At 43.0% G+C, this 22,172-nt stretch overlaps 1 protein-coding gene across 7 annotated transcripts in view; it reads left to right on the top strand.

Annotated features, from left to right (window-relative positions):
• The window catches only part of nrxn1a (neurexin 1a), a gene marked incomplete at both ends in the record, with an annotated part of 49,874 nt that overhangs the window by 5,079 nt on the left and 22,623 nt on the right, over positions 1–22,172 (top strand). For 3 of the 7 annotated variants that reach the window (XM_079234379.1, XM_079234375.1, XM_079234378.1), the window contains 10 exons: positions 545–562; positions 1,354–1,383; positions 12,864–13,165; positions 14,323–14,346; positions 16,392–16,553; positions 18,448–18,519; positions 18,831–19,055; positions 19,621–19,768; positions 20,580–20,710; positions 21,866–22,118. In XM_079234379.1, coding sequence (XP_079090505.1) covers positions 545–562; positions 1,354–1,383; positions 12,864–13,165; positions 14,323–14,346; positions 16,392–16,553; positions 18,448–18,519; positions 18,831–19,055; positions 19,621–19,768; positions 20,580–20,710; positions 21,866–22,118 — 1,365 coding nt within the window. Of the gene's footprint in view, positions 1–544; positions 563–1,353; positions 1,384–2,393; positions 2,406–12,863; positions 13,166–14,322; positions 14,368–16,391; positions 16,554–18,447; positions 18,520–18,830; positions 19,056–19,590; positions 19,769–20,579; positions 20,711–21,865; positions 22,119–22,172 lie in introns of all 7 variants that reach the window. The other 4 variants (XM_079234380.1, XM_079234376.1, XM_079234377.1 and 1 more) reach the window with 4 other exon arrangements.

Raw genomic sequence — 22,172 nt, 5'->3', positions numbered from 1 at the left:
GCGTGTGTGTGTGTGTGTGTGTGTGTGTGTGTGTGTGTGTGTGTGTGTGTGTGTGTGTGTGTGTGTGTGTGTGTGTGTGTGTGTGTTGCATGCTGTCTGTCGGGGGGCTCTGGGCAGAGGAAGCGGCTGCAAGGTAAGTTCTGGGGTAACGGCTCTTGAATCCTAACATCCAGGTAGGAAAGTATATTTTTGCCCCACACCTCATCCACCCTCTGTATCTACAAGTGTGGGTGGGTATGTGTGTCTGCCCTTTACGTAAGTGTACATGTACACACACATGCAGAGTCATACGGAGAGATTGTGCATTTATTTAAATGCGGCTGTGTGCGTAAACAGATATATTTATAGACAAAGCTCAGTTTTGGCTACCAGTGCAGCATGGTATCCATTATGACGTTTGCGTGGATTTTGCATGTGTGTTACCGCGGTAACCCTGGACGGGTGTGCATGTACAGTAAGTAGCCATGGTAACCCGAGGGCTTAGCATGCATGTTAATGAATGTCTGTCTCTCTCTCTCCTCGCCTGGCCGCGACACCTTTGCAGAGCACAGCTACACTCCAGGTAGGTTGCACTTCTATCTATCTGTCTGTCTATCTGTCTTTCTATCTGTCTTTCTCTCACTTCCTTCCCTGTCTGTCTATATTTAAGTTTCCCTTCCTGCTTTTTATTCAAACATTTCTCTCTTTGCTCCACTATTTGATTCAGGCTTTTCCGAGTTCTTACATTTATTCTTAAATACACATTTCTTTAGCTCGTTCATCATCTTAACATCACGATTTCTCTCCACTATCTCTCGACTTCTATCTTTTTCCCGTCTTGTCCTTTACATTCTTCTTTCTGGCCTTCATGTTCTCGTTACATCGTCTATTTTGGAAACACGGCTCAAGGTAGACAGCGTAAATGAGCGTATGTCGGTCTGTGTGGGTATGTAGGGGTTGGTTGCTGACATCTGGTAAGTTCCACATCCTATGTGCAATCATCTGAAATGGCTTTTGCCTCAAGGTTACAAAGACATACCGTAGGCCCACACAAACACCGCACTGGCTGTGTGCAGACGTCTGTCTGCATACCTGTTTGTGCGTAGGATCGCAGCCTAGGATGAGTAAGCAAGTTTTTTTAGACATTTTGAATAATTTAGAGGACTTGTACACACACACATGCACACACACTTTTACACAGAAGACTCTACCCTTCACCAGCATGTCATTGACTAACTCCTGTTTAACAAAACACATATATGCTGACACACACATGCACGCGCGCATGCACACATATACGTACACACACAGACACACACACTTCACACCCCATGATCCTTTGCTGTGCTGACTGTGCTCTTGTCTTCCTTTAAGGTCTGGCACACCTGATGATTGGCGACCAAGGTATGGCCTCCTCTTACCTCACTTCCTGTTGTCTTCTGCTATACCATCACCCCCTACCTCCTCACCCACACACTCACTACTCCCTGTATGCCTCCCCCACTCCATCACCACCTGGCGCGGGAGGAAGTTGTCTCTCTAGGCACTGAACTAAGGTCAGTTTCTTTTTCCCCGGTAATTGAGAGTTCTTGAAAACTGTCCCATTTGGTCTAATCAAGAACTTCAGTTTTAAATTAAACTGAAATGGACGACTTAATGAATTTGCAGTGGAGCAATCACATAATGACGAATGAAATATGGCCTTAAAGATCATTTTTGCCTGAGAGCAACTTCTGCTGGGATATATACACTACAATCATGGCTGCTGAAGTGGGAGGGGGTAAAGGGAGGGTTTAGATGGCTGCAGCTTGACGGTGCTTGGCTGGGATACACTTGGCAGGTCTCCAGGTCATGGAAATGGAGCAAAGGGCCGACTGACCGACTGACTCTATGGATGGTTTGAATTGGTCTTTACTCTTCCACCTCATTTCACTTTCTCTCATCTGTGTGTAAGGGTTTGATTGAGAGGATGGGAGTGTTTAAAGTGTGCATTCATGATGCATACATACATGTGCATGTGCGCTTTTACATCATTGTTTGAATCAATGACTGTGGCAGTTTTCACACGAACGCTCCCACATTCATCCATGGCTTTTTATCGGCTTCCAGCATGTCTTGCGCTGCTGTCGCTGGTCCTCACATGGGCTCCTGTTCATACGTTGGCGAGCATGTGTGATTCTGAACAGAAGTTCCTGTGTATGAAGGCAATGCTGGTATACCTCAACCGCCAAGTTGCCCAGTGTTTTTGATAACAGCCCCAAAACAACTGCCCACGGTCTGCCTTTAAAACATTGTTCCAATGGTCAACAAAACTCACAATGCCACCTCTCTCTTCTTGCCCTCTTTCTCCCTTTTTCCTTCTTTATTCCTGCCCTCTTTCTCACTGTTTGGGACACCAACCTCTGTGAATTTAGGAAAACTCAGAGGTACCCCTCCCCTCCCTGATTTTTTATTTTTTTTGTAAATGTGTATGACTAATGGGCTGTTCTGGGTGGTTTTGAAGTTAAATCTACTGACAGGCTCTTGTATGTATGGTAACGCAGACCGTTAGAGCCAATCGGCTTCAAGTTCTCATTTTCAGTTGCCATACAATTGGAATGTGTCATTTTTGGTAAGGTAAGCTATTGGTGCATGTGTGTGCGAGCGTGCTCATACTGAAGCGTGTGTGCATTTGTGCGAATGAACCAGCGCTCCGGCCTACGGTGCTTTTCAAAATCTGAAGGTAGGTGTTGCTGGATCGGTCGGCTCTGCATGACGCTGATGAATACACTGATTGACCCACATAAAGACAGGCCTGACCGTGGCAGGCTGATCTGCGTCTATTGTGCTCTTTGATTGGATGAGAGAGGACATGATGGCGGCTGTCTCCCATTGTGACAGGGCCGCCATGTATTCGCTTAAACGTGCTATTTAATGAAATGTTCATCCAAGCTGGAGGATAGAAATATCTTGAATAGACCACAAATTGTGTCTGCATCCACCTATCACACTGAGACATCTCTATTCTGACAAGTATATTTCTATGTGAGCATTTTTGTTATGTTTTGATTGCTAAATAAGCTCCTAGTGCTGGAGTTTCTGCCTGAAATGTCTGGCATGAATCATCCAGGTGGCAGTGAAGATTTAATTGCTTCATCTGGCTTATGCTCAGCATTTTAAATCACCTACTTAAGGACCGACATGTATTAACATATGTTTCCCACATTATTACACAATGTATTGAGCGTATTTGTGTATAGTGGACGCACTCGCTATTACGGATGTTTGGATTGTGATAGACTGAATCTAGGACTGTGGCTGATTTTCTTTTTTTCTTTTAAACCTTTGAAGTCTTTTTCAGGAACCGTATGTGTGTTTGTGCCAGTGTGTTTTCGCTCTGCATACTGAGGAGTAAAGGCTGTCAAATGGTGCAGACGAAGTCTAGCTTAGGTTAGCTCAGCGTAAAGAGGCTTTTTGAGGAGCCCGCAAAGCTGAAATGAGTTTCTTTGAGGGGGAGGATTGGGTGTGGGGAGGGTTGCCTTAGAAAGATATATAGCGTGTGTCTGCGTGTGTGTGTGTGTGTGCGTGCCTGTGTGCGTGTGTGTGTGTGTGCGCGCTGAAGAAATTGAGAAAAAGAGACTGTGAGAGAAGAGCTAAAAGAATGAATGATAGAGCGAGTAGAGAGGGAAAGAGGAAGCGAGGGAGAGATAAAGTGAGTCGTCTTCGCTGCTGTGATGTAGAGCAACTGCCTGTATCTGCAAAGGGACAGCGGTGCTCCCGTCTGCCCTCCCAGCCCAGTCATTCTGTAAGGGACATCAGTCCTGATGGGAAGCCCTGGACCTTTCCCCTCCTTCATAAAACACAGCTATCATTCTCCCTGGAAACGATACCCACAGATCACTAATCACTTTGAGTGGGTGAAAATGCACGAATTGTGGAGGGAAGAAAGAAAAGAGGGAGCCAAATTGGATTTTCATAAGTATCGAGCAGCCAAAGGAAGAGGGGGAAATGGATTTTCTTTTCTTTTTTTTAAAAGTATTGAGCAGCAATAATCTGGATGGAAAATGTGCTTAAAGCCAAGTAGCAGATTTTGCCCTTTCTCTTCGCTCTGTCTGGCCAAGAATAGACCGTGAAGGGTTCTGGGTGAATGAGTGATTGTAGGTCCTGAATAGGATTGAGGAGCGGCTCTTGGACGTAATTGGCAGCAATGCTCGTTTATGATATTTACATAACTATTTTAAGCTGTGAGGCGGGTTGTTCGGTTAATAACAACTGTTTGTGTGAATGACCAAGTGTTCTCGATAGCTATCCAACAATCTGTGCACGGCATAGACAAGTGGTCAGCCTCGCTTGAAGTGACCTTTTACACGCACACTTATGTGAACGGCCGGACGAACAGACACTCACACACACACACAATAACCTTTAGAGAGTGCCCGTTGAGTAGGTGAGTGAGTGTGTGTTCAGTGTAAATATGCATGAGTAAGGCTGCCTGCACATATTCTTCACGGTCAGTGGACGAAGGCAGGACAGAGAACGAGGTGTGTGCGTGTGTCTTGTGTGAGTGCGTGAGTGTATGTTCAGGGGAGGTGGATTGTGAGTCATCACGTGTGACTCATAAAGCGTCGGCAATCAAAGCAGCTCATTTTAACACATTGTCTTATGACAAAAACACTGTCACACACGCACACTTCGCTACACGCACACACACATGTTCAGTGACTTTTTCTTGAAATTGCGTCTTTTTTATTGTCCCTCCGCTTCGCTCTCGTTCTCTCCCGGATATACACATGTGTGCGCTTATCTCACAATAACACACACACTGCACACTTCGCAGAGGACAGGCGTCGTGCTGACTCCGCCATATGTGAGGTTGGGAGTGGTAGCAGAAGCCAAGACAAGAGGAACCAGTCAGTACCAGCAAAGTACAGCATGTCTCCTACCTCTTACTCATCATGATCTAACAGTCCTAATAATAAATACCACTGGGAGTGATTCTTCTTTAATAAAGTACAGGCACTGAAACCAATTTAGAATACAGATTTGCGTAATTACAATTATATTTAATAATTATTTTTAATATTTAATAGAACTTAATTTAACTGAGAAGCTACTGGCTTTCTCTATAAATTGTGGATTATTGTAAAAAAAAAAAAAAAAAAGAAGACATTTTAATCAATGATAAAAAAAAAATTCTCTTCTTCTGCAAAAACATTTCAAAAACACTGATGCCATATTTTCAGTTGGGAAGTTTTCCTGCTTTTAAAATGTTTATATAATTTGTTATGATTATTTTCAGAATTGATTAATTTGCTCACTATTTTCGATGTCAATCAACTCATTGTTTTGCTTATTAAATGACAGAAATTAGAGAAAATTACCTGTTATCATTTCCCACAGTCCAAGTTGATGTAATCTTGTTTCTCTGGTGAACAGTCAAACCCCCAAAATATTCAATAAACTATTATGAATGACAAAGAAAAGCATAAAATCTTGGTATAAATATTGTTTAGTCGATAATGAAAAAAGTTGATTGATTAATTGACTATTCATCGGGGTGGTCCATTGTTGGTATTTTCAAAATGTCATCTTGGGCTCTGGCAACCTTGGATATTTTAGACTATATTCTGACATTTGATAGACTAAAAGATTAACCTGATTTTTTTTTTACAGATTAATTAAATACTTTACCGCTAGTGAGGCAAGGCAATGAAGGCAGTTGCCTTGTGTTTGTGCCTGCAGGTGTAGTGAATCAACTGTGAATCACATCATTTCAGTGCTTTTTCAAGTTAATCTTTTGCGTTGTATTATATAAATGTTACGCTCATAAAATCAATCAAATATTTTCTTTGCTTTAGCCAGTTGCCTACAAGTTAAATTATCTTGAATTAAATACTGTAATGCACTGTGTTTTTGTCAATAAAAGACATTTGACAGACACATAAGCCCGTCTAGTTGTAATGCTTACATAATTATCGCAAGACATGCAAGTGAGCAGCACTCGACTCGAGGTGAGAGAGAGCCGCTAGGTGTTGAGAGGCAAGTGTCTGCTGATTGCCCGCCTGCCCGACTGACTGGCATGAATTTGGTTCCTGATGGCCTCATCTTGAGCTGTGAATAAAAAAAAAAAACTGTTGAAACTAAGTTGTGCCCCCTCTGGTCATTAGCAGTGATAAAGCAATTGAAACAAAGTTTTTACTGCAAAATGCTAAATTCTTCTGGATATACTCTTTGCACTAATAGTACTAATTCCGCATCTACTCTCCGCTACTAACACCCATTACCGTTTTCAACTACAACACTCATTAATGCTTAACACCCATGCAGCTCTTGTAATGAAAGCCACAGCACCACACACAGAGCTCTACCTCTACATTATCGGGGAGATGCACGGTTACAGAACTCACCATGGGAAATGTGAAGCAATCCCAATAGTAAATGTATACATTTACCGGTAATTGTATGCAATTACCCATCCTGTTAGCAAGTAAGCATTAACATATTCACACATTCACCGCAACGCTAATATGAAACACAAAGACGATGCGCCCTGTAATCGCCCTAAAAATAAAGACATCAAACGGACTCCCTATTTACAGAGGATGAAGGGAAAAAAGGTTTGAGCGGGAGGCTGGCTGCGAATGTGTGAGGGGGTGCGGGAGGAGGGGTGGGTAGGATAGGGTGAAGGAGTGTTGAAAAGCGATGGTGAGGAAAGATAGGAGCGCGTTTCACCAAGTGGGTAAGGAGAGGTGGGAAGAGAAGGTCGGAGACGCAGAGGGAGACAGGAAGGGAGATAAGACTGCAGCGTTCCTCAGCAGGGGTGCTGCATCTCTCCTTGGGCTCCCCGACTTGACACAGTCTCGCATCAGCCTGGATGGTATTCATGAGTGATGCAGATACCTCACACACACACACACACACACACACACACACTCCCTTTTTGGGAAAGAAAGAGAAATAAACAGGCAAGCCTGTGCTCCAATTGTCTCCTACCTGTTCTCGCACTTTCCATTGTGTCTGTGCAGGTGCCGAGAGTAGTGGCCCAATTGGCGATTCACTCCAGTACCCCATCTGGCATTTGAAGTTCATTTCTTTGCTGTTTGCCAAAACAAGAACAAACACGTGAACAATAACGCACACACTTGCACTGAAGGGCGTTGCACACGCGCAAGCGCTCGTTTACTTGTGGTGCTTGTCTGGAATAACTATACGATGAAGAAAATGGCCGCGGCGTTCATTAAAAAGCCAATACATTACCTTCATGAAATTTGTTCACAACCTGCTGGAAGGGGTTTTATTAGGCGTGTGTGTGTGTGTGTGTGTACAGTATGTGTGTGGATTTACATGTATGCAAATCTGGGCATCTTTATTTGTCTGCGTGGGTTTATTTAACTGCCTGTATGCACAAACGCTTATTTCTTCAGTGTGTGTGTTTGTCAGCGCTGGATAGTCTTCTCCGTGCATCTGTGCCGTAATGTATGTACATGTGCTTTTGTGCAGGCCTGTGTGGGTGTGTGTGTGTGTGTGTTTTTGTGTGTGTGTCTAACACGGATGAAACTGACTCTGATCTTATCCAGCTTAAGACAAATGCACTGTTCTGCCTGCAGACATTGTCATGGAAACAAGACGGTTTCCCTGGGTACCAGAGAGAAGGCCGAATTCAAGCTGCAGACGGAGAGGGAGACGAGCGTAGATAAAAGAAATCAAAACGGAAAATAAATACAAGATTGAACATAATGCCAGGAAGTGGGCTGTTCATTGTTTTTCCTTAAGATGAAATTGAAGGGGATTGACAATGTAAGATATAATTACGTTCCGTTCTATTTGTGTCTAAAATAAATTCACTTAAAAAAAACATATCTGCTTAAAAAACATGTTTTAGCTTTAATATTGTACTTTACTATTTACCAGGCCTCTTTGATTTTTTTTTCTTTATCACTGTCAATTGAATACATTTGGGGTTTGACGACGTCACAGCGGACGCTTGGAAAACAGCGACAGGCATTTTTAACAATTTTATGTCGATTATATTTTTGTTGAAGCAGAAAATGAACTACCTCGATAATCGATTGACATTTTCCAAGAAAAAAACGGCCAACATTTGATGACACAATTAATCAATTAACCAAAAAAAAAAAAAAGAATACATTAAATAATGTATACATTAATACATTATGAAAACCATTGTCAAGGCTGTGTTTTTAAACTGTATGTCTTTGTGTTGGAAACGAATGCCTTCAATTTAACAACAACAACAAAACAAGGAATGAGAGCTCAACGTTGCAGACGGACAATCTGTCACTGCTGTCCTGACAGTAATATCCTCCTCTACAGTATTGCTCCCTTGGCTGTGATGTGATAGCCCAATCGGTTTCAACGCCAGATGCTGTATATCACCAAATAGAGATGGAAACGGCAGTCGTAGCCTTTAGTGAACTTGGCTGTGTGGATTTTCACACTTTAACATAATGTAGAGACTATGCATATGTTAGCATGCATTTGCATACATTTCTCACACTGGTCATTTATCTGTATACCGTATGAGTGCATAGTTAATCCACCTGTCTGTTATTAAGGAGAGATGCCCTCATGCAGGATGTTTGAGTTTATGCCGTGGATACGAGTGTGTGCGTGTTTGTGTGAGTGTGTCTGTGTGTGTGTGTGTGTGTGTGTGTGCGTGCGCGTGTGTGTGTTTGCATTTGCGTGTGTGGACAGTCTGAGAGGAGCTGATAGCAGAACTGCGTGGTGGGCTAAAAACGAGGTGCAGTGGAATTGCAGTGTGCTATCTCCAGAATGACAGGGCTGCCATGATTGAGGCTTGCTACACTAGGATTTAGATACACCAGCATTTTTCTCTCTTTCCTTCTCTCTAGCCATCCATCCCTCGCTCTCTGCCACTCCCTTTCCTTGTCTCTCCTTCTACCCCTCTACCTCTTTCTCTTCCATTTTGTGTCACCCATCTCAATGAGTCTCTCCGTCTGCCCCTTTTTTCTTCATCCCTTCCTCTTTCAAAGTCCCCCTTATGCATCTTTCTCTTTTTCTCTTCCCTGCATCTTTTCCACCCTGCTCCCTCTATCAGGTGCTGTATAATGTAGGCTCCCCTGATGTGCTCCCAGCCTCCATCCGCCATTTTGATTCAGTACAGCTGTCCATGATAATGTACTGTTCACTCAATCACTCTTTCTCTCTCTCTCTCTCTCGCCCTCCTTCATCTTTTTTCCTCTCTCTCTCTCTCTCCCTGAAACACACATGCACGAACACATTCGCATTTGCTGAACCCCTGTAACACGGGGTTGCCATGGAAATGACAAATTAGTGTGTGAAATGTTGAGGAGGAAACCCATGAGAAGAGACAAAGCCATATAACACACACACACACACACACACACACACACTTGTCGTATGCACACAGAGCAATCCAAGTGATGTTGTGTGTTTGATAGTCGGAGCGGCGGTTCAGTTCCAGCTGGTCCCAGTAGCAGCAACCATCAGATCAGTTATTCACTCTCTCCACATGCTGCTTTATTCATCAGTAGTTTAATGATAGCCTACAAAAGATAATGTCAAACCTCCTCCATCTTTACATTCTCGCCTGTTCTCACTGGAGCCTCCATAGAGTTACTCATTTATTTTTTCTTGCACTTACTAGTTATTTCTGACACAATTTCTTTCCTCCCTCCTTTGTTTTCCTTTTCCTCTCCTTCTTTAAATCTCCTTCTTTACTTTCCTTTTGTAACTTAATTCAGAATCAGATTATCTCAGTGAGATCTCAAGATCTGTTTTTCAAGCCAGAGCTGACAAAGAAAAAAAACCTTTTCAGCCAGATGAATTTCCCAGAACCCCAGATGACATCTTCAGATTTAGTGTTTAGTCGCACTAATGGTCCAAAATCTATATATAAAAGAAAAAAAGCAGCAATTTCTCATATTTCAGAAGCTTGAGCTGATATACCTGATATTTTTGCTTTACAAATGACAGTCAATTGATTCTTACGGGTGATGTCAATCAATCTTCTGTCAATTTACCAACGAACCAGAACTATGGTCAGACCTCACATACAACCTCACAAACAGCAATCTTTCAGCAGCTGTTACTACAAAGTCAGACAACCAAAAATCAGACAACAACAGGAAATAATCAAGAAACAACAACATAAGGCATAAAACACAAAAGATAATAAAGCTTTAAAATATCCACAGGAGAAGAAAGAAGCCCAACTTGAGAGAATCCTTTATTTAATCGCTTGATGTCATTAAGATCAAGGTGTTGTTTGAATTTAGAACAATGAAAAACATTTACAGTCAGAGATTTAACTTACAACCACGCAGTCAGCCCACGAGAAACCATTCGTCAAACAACTAGTAGAAAGAAAACGACAAGGGCCATATGAAACATATAATAGTGTTTAAAAACTCCCAAAGGAAATTAATTGTAGCTTGAGAGATTTCCAGTCTTTTCCTGTGCTTTCCTCTTCCCTTTCTCTGTATTCCTTCATCGCCCTGCTCGCCTGCTTTGATCGACAGTGCTCTCCACAGGATGAAGTGTGACATGTGGTGTGTATGTCAGTGTCTGTCTCACTGTTTACTCTGAGCTAATACTGACTCACTCCATTAATCTGAGCTACAACAAATCCACTCCAACCTGCCCACCTGAGAGCGTGCGTGTTTCTGCGTGTGTGTGTGTGTGTGTGTGTGTATGTGTGTGTGTTCTGTGTGCCCGACACATGTTCTCCGTCATGTTTGCGACACCCAATATGCATTTCGGTGCCCAGTGTGTGTGTGTGTGTGTGTGTGTGTGTGCGCCACTCGTTGTTGTTGTTGCGGGCCAGAGCATCCAGATCGATGCAGATGCTTTATGTGCTCCTGTCTGGTCTAATGACACGTCTGTAAATTAGCAACAGAATGGCGGAGCGGCACACTGAAACCTAATGGCACCTCTGTAAATTACCGCTAGAATGCTGCTGGACGGCTGCGTGTGTTCTCATTGTGAACAACTTGGCTCACTCCGCCATCTCATCTACATTTGTCTACGTGTCTGCTTGTGTTCACATTTGTGGCTGTTCTTTCCATGTGTGTGTGTGCGTGTGCCTGTGTGTTTTTGTGTGTCCCCCTCCTTCTCCTCGCTCTCGTTCCTCTCAGTAAAGACTAGCCCGAGGCCCTGAGTTGGTAATAGCTTTTCTGACAGCAATACACCAATATTTACAGAGACCAGCACCCACCCACACCCTTGCCGCACATTTCATGCACACATAAAAAGCCTATATTTTTCCGCACACATTCACATGCTTGAATATAAGTTGCACACACTCTTTTTTCTTTCTTTTTTCGAGCCATGCACACACGCGCACACACACACTTAATTAACATGCTGGGAGCGAAGGCATCGCACACTAGGGGGAACTCACACACATGCTGGCATACAACTTGTTGTTTCTCACTCATATACTGGCATTCACACTTTTTTTTATGCAACAGAAGCAAAGAAAGACAATTTGCCACGACTGCTCTTTGAATTGTGATATATTCTCACTTTTTCCTTCTCATTATTCTCTCCGTGTTGTATTCACTCAAGTGCGGCCAATTCCATTTCAGCTCTCTTCTCTCTGCCTCTCACTACCTTAATAACCTATTACACTTCAGTCTATTCATTATGTGGCAACCCCCTCCTCCACTCCAGCGGTTCCTCACCAAGTGTCTGTCATCTCCAGCCTGACCTAGTGTGCAGGCGTTAAATTCCCCTCTGTTCTCCTCATTATCGTGAACTACAAGTTTATGCCAGAGGCTCCACGGAGCAGAGAAAAGGAGGCCAACTAGGCGCGCCGTGAATGGTGGCGTGAAGCTTAACGAGAGGTGTGAGAGCTATAGGGATGGTGGTGAAGAGAGCGGTAGAGCGGATGCGGCGGAAGGGTGACGCTTGGGGGGGGGGGGGGACAGATAATGTCGCCCCTGCTTGTGCATGCCAGCACAATAGTATGATCATTTTTTTCGCAGATGTGTGTGTAGGTGTGCATATTTGTTCCTCTGCTGGCTTTCCAAGTAAGGCTGTGCATATCTGTGAGAGTAGGTGTGAGAGAGTAGATAAGAGAGTGTGAGCTTAAGGATGATGGATTGCAAAACCTTGGTCTAGTGTCCTTGGGGGTCACTCAGTGTGTGCAAGGTAAGTAGCCATTGGCTGTCTGCTTCTTATTCTGAATTGTAATTGGCCATTCCCGCCCGCTTCGGCTGCCACGACGCTTACAGGCTGCCGTTCGCCATCTTCATTCTTCTCGGGAACCTTTTCCGACCTCTACTGCTACTGCGCATACATACATACATACATACATACATACATACATACATACATACGCAGACACACACATATTCTGGCTTTTGACGAACATCACGAAATGAGCCATGTTGTCAAACAAGACTACATCACTTCAGAATGCCAGCACAGCTGTTCTCTCAAAAGGGAGGATGGCAGGTTTCATAACGAGTTTGGAACGCTACAGACTCACGACTGTCTCTCTCACATCCACACTGTTTAATCTCCAACCCACATGAGTGATCAAAGCTTGTTTACACACCACTCCATGTACGATTAGAGGTATGGAAGGAAGTGTTTCTTCCAAGTGCTGGCATCAGTGCGGCTTTGCTTGACAATAACAACATTTTCAGCATCTTGAACAATATGTTTTGTACCGCACATACAAATCAAATTTAACCAGGCCCGGCAGAGCTTTGTTTTACTCGGCTGGCTCTGATGAACACCCACCATTTTATCATCTTTGAGCAGTGTGGGAAGAAGCAATGTAGCTTGGATATTGTAGTCATCATTATGATAATGTTCAACAAGAGTTTAATGGCTCCACACTTCTTTGTTCTTCTTCCCTGCTTCCCTCTTCCGCCTCTCCCTTTCTGTCTCAGCTCGCGAGGAGTATGTCGCCACCTTTAAGGGCTCTGAGTACTTCTGCTACGACTTGTCGCCCAACCCCATCCAGTCTAGCAGCGATGAAATCACGCTCTCCTTCAAGACGCTGCAACGCAACGGCCTGATGCTTCACACCGGCAAGTCAGCCGACTATGTCAACCTAGCACTGAAGAACGGAGCCGTGTCACTTGTCATCAACCTCGGCTCCGGGGCCTTCGAGGCCTTGGTGGAGCCCGTCAACGGCAAGTTCAACGACAACTCCTGGCACGACGTCAAGGTCACCCGCAACCTGAGACAGGTAACCAGACAGACGGGTGGTGGAGGAGTGAGCGGCCGAGCAAACGGGAGAGGAGAAGAGATATAGAATAGGATGGATATTGATAAGCCTTGGAGAAGAAAGACGTGGAGGGTCATAGGGAGGGATAAAAATTTAAAAAAGATGGCAAGTTGTAGAATAAGGAATGGATGGAAGCATGCTTGGATTTCAGTCAGTGATGAAATGATTGGAAATCAGTGGTAGATTTATTGACAAGACATTTGATAATTTTATCTTTTATCAAGCAAAATTGCCAAACATTTGCTTGTTTCATCTGGTCTATTATAAAGAGTTTCTGTTTTCCTTTCTTCTTCTTTTTAAATTGTAAACTGAATATCTTTGGGTTTTGGGACTTTTTGTTGGACAGAACGAGACTTTGGAAGACTTGATCTTGAAACTGATGGGCATTTTTGTCTATTTTTAGTGACTGCATTATTATTATTTTGAAATGAATTAGTCAGTTATTTATAATTCCTTCTTAAATAGTTTCAGTATGTATCTGACTTTGGTGAACCACAGTGACGGCGTGTTTCAGGGGCAGTGGGCAGCAGAAAAGACTTTAGTCTGCAGCAAGAAACTAATCAATGTAGAAGCTACGGTCAGAGGTCTGTTGTCCATCTGCAGTGATGCTGTGGTAGGAAGAAAATACCTGAGGTTTTGGTCTTAGTTTACAGTGGGTTAACCACCAGACCAGCACTGCTTTCAGCTCTAGGTGAGTGATTTTTCAATTGTGTGTGTGTGTGTGTGTGTGTGTGTGTGTGTGTGTGTGTGTGTGTGTGTGTGTGTGTGTGTGTGTGTGTGTGTGTGTGTGTGTGCGCGTGTGTGTGAGTGTGTGAGTGAAGGTGTGAGAGAGTGAACTAGAAAACATTGAGGATCACTAGCACTCGGGTGCTTGTCACCTACCTGTGCCCTGCCTCTACCGTTTGCCTGTTTGTACTAACTTTACTAACCTGCTAGTGAAACTAACTAACCACCATCCATGGAATGATTCATTCTACTAACCTAACCTGTGCCCTTCTCCTAGCGAAACCACTCCAACCTACTAACCACACCAGAGGCCTTCTAGCTTTCTTTTTTTTGTTCCCGAAGTTGTTCTGTTCACAGTTTTTTGCTTTCCTTTCTCCCCCTCTCCTACAAAGCACTCAGGCATTGGACACGCTATGGTAAACAAACTCCATTGTTCGGTAGATATCATTCTAATTGTTTCTTAGTTTGGGTTTGCCCCGTGTCTATTTCCTTTTGAACCATAGACTTCAAAACTAAACCACTAAAAGGATAAATGCGGTTGGTAATCTTTTACGCTTAAAAAGCCCCCGCCCCTCCTCCCCTCCTTGCCAACCACTTTTTTTTTCTTTAAATCCCCCCCTCCCCTTTCTCTACCGTTTTTTTCACCCCATCTCTCTGTGACTGACATGTAGGCGTGTACTGATTGGCTCATCCCTCACCTGCACGCAAATGGCGAGCCCCCTCTTCCTGCATGGTGCGACTCAGAAACCCTTCCCCTCTCTGATTGGTCCATAAAATGGATAGAGAGTTCCCTCCTCCCTGCTCTTTTTTTCTTCTTTCTTTTTCTTCTTTGGATTTTCAGTCCTCCACTCTGCCACTGCATGCTTTTCATGGTGCCACTAATTCATCCTGTCTTCAATTTTTGTATCTCCTGTGTCCTCTTTGCCAGTGGTTGCATGCAGTGAGAGGAACAGGCTGCATGTTTATTTATATATATGTATGTATATATATATATATATATATATATATATATATATATATATATATATATATATATATATATATATATGTATGTGTTTGTGCGCATGTGTATGTGTGGAATGAGCCCTAACCCATCTAACACCTGTGCGTGTGTGTACTTCAATATGTGTGTGTGTTTGTTCACGTGTCATATCATTCGAACTCGCTGATCTAACAAACCTCCCCCAGACCATAAACTAACCAACTAACACCATCATCACAACTCACCCTAACAACACAGCAAACATAACATATCATCACAACTACTAACAGCATTGACACTATTAACCCTAACCTCACTAACCCAACACAGCTTGGCCTGACACAAGTGGCACTACTGTGGCTGCCAGCAGTGCTACAACTAACATCTACTAACAAGTAAATAGTACTAACACCTACTGAAAAGCACGATGAAGCCTGCGGAGACTTTACTAACACCTGCCTGGCTGGGCGAGTTTGCCCGGCAATGATAAGCACCTTCAGTGAGAGGAGACTTACTGTAGATGGAAAGTAAAGAGCTCACTACCTTTATGGGCAGTTGAACATGGTCATGTTGTACTGTAGAATATCAGGGTGATAACATACCACTAACTTTGACTTATGTGTGACAGGAACAGGAACCAGTGCAAGCTAAAAGCCCCATACAGGCTATTATACAGCAGAATGGGCTGGTTAGATTATAAGAGTACCAGCATCAGGTTCACTTTAGGTGGAGCATTAAGGCAATTTGTTAGTATATTAGGAAGTCATTCGGCATCTTCTACTTCAAAGATAAAATAGCTTAGAGTCTGTGGCAGACACATAAGGAGGAAAACGTTTAATGTCAAGGTTGAATTAGCGGACATAGAAGATGTAGATAGCCTTTTAATGCAACGCTGCACAAATCGTGTTGGTTTAGTCTGTTTTTGGAAGTCAGTGCAATGCAGGGACCGAATGACAGACTTGTTTTGAAGTTCGGGTGTAAAGAGTCATAGTCCACCAGTGGTGGCACTGAAGCTTTGGGGATCAGTGAATCTTTGTTAATCACTTACAGGATCTAGTTTGTTATTCTAAGCAATGGACTGAGACAGATCGAAGGAGGCAGGCCACGTGGTCTGATTCCTGTTAGAGTGCACAAGAGGTAGAAGGGGCTACTGAGTGTTTTACTACCTGTGAGCAGTGAGCGAGTGGCATTTAGCAGTAAATAGCAACATATTTCTAATGTCAGTAATACCAGCAAAGGCGAGAGGCAGCACGACTCCATGACATTACACAGTTAGCACTGATCCACACCAAAACAAAGACCCAACAGCACAACTAGCCAATTCCCCCAAACCAATCAGGCCTTCTTCCCACCACAATGCATACACATTGGTTACCAGAGTAACGGGGGCTAATTTGGCTGGTCAGCGCCTAGCTAGCGCTTAGCGCTGCTTTTGGTGTGAGTATATAGCGTGTCCTTTCCCTGTGCTTTGTTGTGTAGGTGACCATCTCTGTGGACGGCATCCTGACCACCACGGGCTACACGCAGGAGGACTACACCATGCTGGGCTCTGACGACTTCTTCTACGTGGGAGGGAGCCCCAGCACCGCCGACCTGCCCGGTTCTCCAGTCAGCAATAACTTCATGGGCTGTCTCAAAGAGGTGGGATGTTTGCATGATGCACGCAAATAACACATACTAGATTTGTTTACCCAGTATACTGCAAAAAGGCAAACGTTTGCAAAATCACAGAGAGATTAGTCAAACTGCTCTATATCCGACTATGAACTACAATTTGCTCAGAATTATTTAATTAGAGGGAATTTAGACTGAATGAGCTGCTGATATAATCTGCACGTGATCATTTCTTCACAATGTAATTCCACTGAAAGAGATTGAATAGAAATATTTAATTAGGTCATACACTCATGCTGCACAGATTTTTTTATACTTTCAAGTTTAAAAAAACTCATATCTTGTTTTTCTCTTACTTTCTTACTTTATTTCTTCTTTCCCTTTCTGTCACACATCACGCCAACATTTTACACCCATTATCTTATAAAGTGCACACACACACACACACACACACAAACACACACACAGAGAAATGCGTCCACTTGGCACACGCCCTCCCCAACATCAGAGAGATTCAGTGATGAGTGTCGTTGAGGGAGTCGATACAGCACTAAGCACTAACATGCTAATTAGCTACGCCACAGAGATGCTCCATCCATCCGCTGTGCTTGAAATGGGCCACAACCAACACTACAACAACAAAAAACTCACATGACACAGTGAGGAAAACGCACTAATACACTTACACATACGCATAAACACGATTTTAGCGTACACAGATGTGTGCATGCGCATACATGCACAATTATCCCCACCAAAGCACACACAGACAAACATATTCAAGCCCAAATAAACTCACATATGCACACACAGCACCTGATACAACAGCAACACTCGCAAATACATCGTCACACCCATTATATACACACACAGCCTGAGTCTTCCTTTCAGTCACACAGACTCACGCAGAGGCATAAACAAACAACCAAACAAGCCGACAGATGATGTGCCAAACAGAGAGCTATCTGTATCAGTGGTGAATGCTCTCTGTGTTGCTTCATTAAGACTGATGGCGTTTAAACGAGGCTGCCGCTGTCATAGTGAACCCTCCACTGGCACATTTACATATTTAATACGATGATATGATAATCCGTGTGAGCAAATTAAGATGTATGCAGTGAATCACGCGCATGAACGATCGTGGCTGGAACAATTTGGTGCGGCGCAGGCACACACACACACACACTCACACCCACACATGCGTGAACACCATTTTGCTCATTTGCAGCACTTTTATTGAAGAATCGTACTCATTGCCCTACACACAGACACAAAAGCACCTGATACACAAATAAATTCAAAACAGAGGTGAAAAGCCAATACAGAGAGGACATTTTGTGATGTTGCTCACAGGTCATAGAAAGAGGTCTGGATTAATAAAGCCGAGCCTGTGTGCGCCCGTCTCTCTCAACATCAAAATGCTCGGCACAAGCACACTCTTTACACTCTATGCTGCTCAGTCAGAGAGCGTACTGTGTCAGGGAAAGGAAAGAGAGAGAAACAGAAAAGGGCAGAGGAGAGAGAGAGAGAGAGTAAAGTGTTTCTGCAAGTGGCAGGGACGAATAGGAGTTAAGATGAGGCTGGGAGTGACTCGCTGCTTTTAAGGTTGTCACTTTCATATAAAAACACTTTAAAGAAGATGTTATCTGAGTTGAAAGATTAATAGATGTCTGGTCATATTTTAGGTGCCTTGTTCCTTCTTTATCTTTTCAGCATTCTCTTCTTTTCTGACTTCTGAAAAGGTTGATCAAAGTGTGTCTTGTTATTTTTGCTTGCCTCAAAGGTTAAATAAAGAAAAAAAGACAATTTTCCAATTCTCTGACACAATATTTAAATACAGTACGGTACGTTTAATAAAAGGCTCTTTTTTTAAACTAAAGGTGAATTAATGTGCCATTCTTTTCCCTTCAATCCCCTCAAGGTGGTGTACAAGAACAATGATGTACGGTTGGAGCTGTCTAGACTGGCTAAACAGAGAGACCCAAAGATTGAGGTTAGTACTTTCAACATCATGTACAACATTATCCTCTTTTACACTGAACACAGAGATCATTTTGGCCTCTTGTCAGGCTCTGTGATATTTGTACTGTAGGGATTTTAAGTAAATGGGATTATATTTTTGAGAGGAAGCCCCAAGCTTTTGTCTTTTAGTCCGTTTACACCTGGAAACAACTGGCTTCATTTCAATCCCAGGCTACAAAGGAACCATTTTGGTCTTGATGTCCACTGGGCATCAGTTTAACACAGCATTTTTTGAAAGCTTGAACCCCTAAACATGTTTTATTTGTCTTCTTCCTGCCCCAGGTAAGTGGGATGGTGTCCTTTAAGTGCGAGAGTGTGGCCACGCTGGACCCCGTGACCTTTGACACCCCCGAGTCCTTTGTGGCACTGAGCAAGTGGTCAGCGAAGAAGGCCGGATCGATCTCGTTTGACTTCAGGACCACAGAGCCAAATGGGTTGATGCTTTTCAGCCATGGCAAACCCCGGCAGCAACAACGCAAGGATCCACGCACGCCTCCTACACTCAAGGTATATTAGACACAGTGACGCTTTGAGCTGGATGCTTACAACGTCAGCATTGTTTACCGTGATAATGCTAGCATGCTGATGTCACAATGTTCACCATGTTCATCATCTTCGTTTGATGTGTTAGTATGCCAACATTTTCTAATTAGCACTACACACAATGTCCAGCTGAGGCTGATGGGAATGTCATTTGTTTAGCAGGTAATTGACTATGAATATCTGTACAAAATTTAATATAATTTTGTATTATTGTTGGCAAATTTGGCTATTGAAAACAAAATCTTGATTCACTCTGTGCAGTAAAAATCTAAAATATTAGATGGTTGAAAGCCTGATTGTCCCTTAATTTCCAATTGGCTTGGATCTCCAGAATTAAGAGAATACAGGAATCCACAATCCTCACAAGTCCAATGTAGTTTTCAAAAGTGCATACTAGTCTTTACTCAAATTGAATGGGATGGCACAAATAACCTGATTATAAATGCAGCTATAATTTGCATTTTTATTGCTAGCCATCAACATGTCTGCTTTATTCAGAATATTAATACCCTGTGTGTTTGACTTGCAGGTGGATTTTTTCGCCATTGAGATGCTGGATGGGCACCTGTACCTGCTGCTGGACATGGGCTCAGGAACCACCAAGACCAAGGCTATGGACAGAAAGGTCAACGACGGAGAATGGTATCATGTGGACTTTCAGAGGGACGGACGCTCAGGTACGCTCGCAGCTCTCTCAGCTCTCATGCTAACCCTGACCACAGAGGGTGAAATGGAGGAGGTGGAGGATGATGAGTAGGCGAGTTTGCACTTCAGCATTTTATAGTAAGCACGAGGCTAGCGAGGCCATGCAGCTGTTGCCACCTGTCTGCTGTCTAAATTGATTCAAACTGGGTTGTAAGGGTTCAATGCAGACCAGTTTTAACACAATTGATATACAGTAGCACTATAACATTCTTTATAATGTGGTATTACAATGACAGTGACATGCTGCTAGCCATGCTTCCTGTGGGTCGATGCATAACACATACTCACACAATGCCTGTTCTTCTCATATGTATTCTATTGTGGTCCTTTGAACATGAGCCAAATGTACAGCATCAGGATTTGAAATGTTTTTCATCCTAATACCAATATAATTATAGTTTTCCTGCCAATGTTAATTACTGTCGAGAAAACCCGCAGTAGCAGCAGCTGACAATCTTCTCAGTGGGGATCTTGTTCGTTTACTGTAACTGTTCCAACGTCTAAAAAGAGATGATTAATTCTTTATTGGAGAAAAAATGTTGGACATAGCACTTTTAACCCTGTATGGACTAAAAGCAGCTAACCGATGGCTAGCGAAGTGTAATTATATTGCTGCTGATTAGAGAAGTAATGAGTGGTGGTGAGGATGAAGGAGGAGGAGAAAGACGGGGGGAAGGATGGTGATGATAAAGATGATGATGGTAGTCATAATGGTGGTGGTGGTGATGAGGATGTTCACATTGAAGGTCATCATGATCACTGAAGTTGTTTTGACGTCTCCAGGAACCATCTCGGTGAACAGTGTGAGAACAGCGTACACGGCTCCGGGTGACAGCGAGATCCTGGACCTGGATGAGACTTTGTACCTCGGAGGACTACCGGAAGACCGCGCTGGACTCATTTTCCCTACAGAGGTGTGTGTGCGTGTGCGTGTGTGTCAGTTAATTAATTGATTAATCACTATCTTCCAGACTTCTGGCTCCAGCTTCTGAAATGGTGGAATGTGTCTTACGTAGTAAATTGAGTATTTGAGTATTTTGGACAGTCTTCTCTGCTTTTATAGAGCAACGATGATCAATTAACTAGGAAAATAATGGCCAGATTAATGATAATGATAATAATCCATAGTTGCAGTTTAATATACTTTCCGTAGTGAGTAACTCTAACCCTCCATATTACATTTGCTTTAACTTTGTAATTGTCATATCTGATCTTTTAGATTAAATTATATTAGGTTTGAATATTTTCAACCATGTTGTGCTCTTCTGTCATTGAGATATCCAATTTGTCTTTGACGTTTTTCTTTTTTCTTTAAGTTGATTGTTTCTTTTATGTCTTACAAGCTTTTTTTATTATTATTGACAAATAACAATGACTAATTGATTGCTCAATCAATCAACTGAAAATCAATCTGCAGCTATCTTAATAATCGTTGAATACATTTTTCAAGCAAAAATGTCATCGGATGACGTCACCTTGTGATCGAGGATATTGTGATCGGCATTTTTTCTTTTCAGATTTTTTTTATATAGACAGAACGATTATTTGATTAATCGTGAAAACAGACTAATCGTTAATTGCAGCCCCATTCCAGCCCCATTCTTTTGTTATAAAGGACGAAATGTAAATATAAAATTTAGTACAAATAAGCTCTGCCTTTCTTCCTCAGCTTTCATAGTTTGAGGAAGACCATGATATACGAATGAAAGCTTGAAAAGTCAGTCAGTGATTCTAGAGTCATTCTAGACTACAGTCAGGATACACATGCGGATGAAACAATAAAAAACGTATAGTTAAACAAATGTTATCTTGATAGTAATTTTGATTAAAAATGAAATTGAGCACCTGACTTGTGCAACTTGTGTTAAGGAATAAATACAAAATATATCAGGGTGAAAGTCTGACAAAAATGTCTTTCAAAGTCAAGAAATACCTGTCAGTTCTACCTTTTAACTGTGCTTTGCTGAAGCTACTTGATTTGAAATTACTTAATTTTCCCACCAAATGCCGCAAAATGTGGTCAAATTCCTTCATGTGAAACTACTCAACACTGGTGACGTCTTCCTCAGGTGTGGACGGCTCTGTTGAATTACGGTTACGTTGGCTGCATCAGAGACCTGTTTGTGGACGGGCAGAGCAAAGACATCCGGCGACTGGCCGAGGCCCAGAGAGCGGTGGGGGTGAAGCCCTCGTGCTCGAAAGAGCCGCCCAAACAGTGCCTGTCCAACCCCTGCCAGCACAACGGCGTCTGCAGGGAGGGCTGGAACCGCTACGTCTGCGACTGCTCTGGGACGGGATACCTGGGACGGTCCTGTGAGAGAGGTGAGAATGACGTGGCGGGAGGGCGCAGAGGAAAAGGACGAGAACAACACTTTG

The sequence above is a fragment of the Taurulus bubalis genome, assembly GCF_910589615.1.
Source record: "Taurulus bubalis genome assembly, chromosome: 2".
Taxonomy (NCBI): Eukaryota; Metazoa; Chordata; class Actinopteri; order Perciformes; family Cottidae; genus Taurulus; species Taurulus bubalis.
This window is presented reverse-complemented; position numbering and strand designations above follow the sequence as displayed.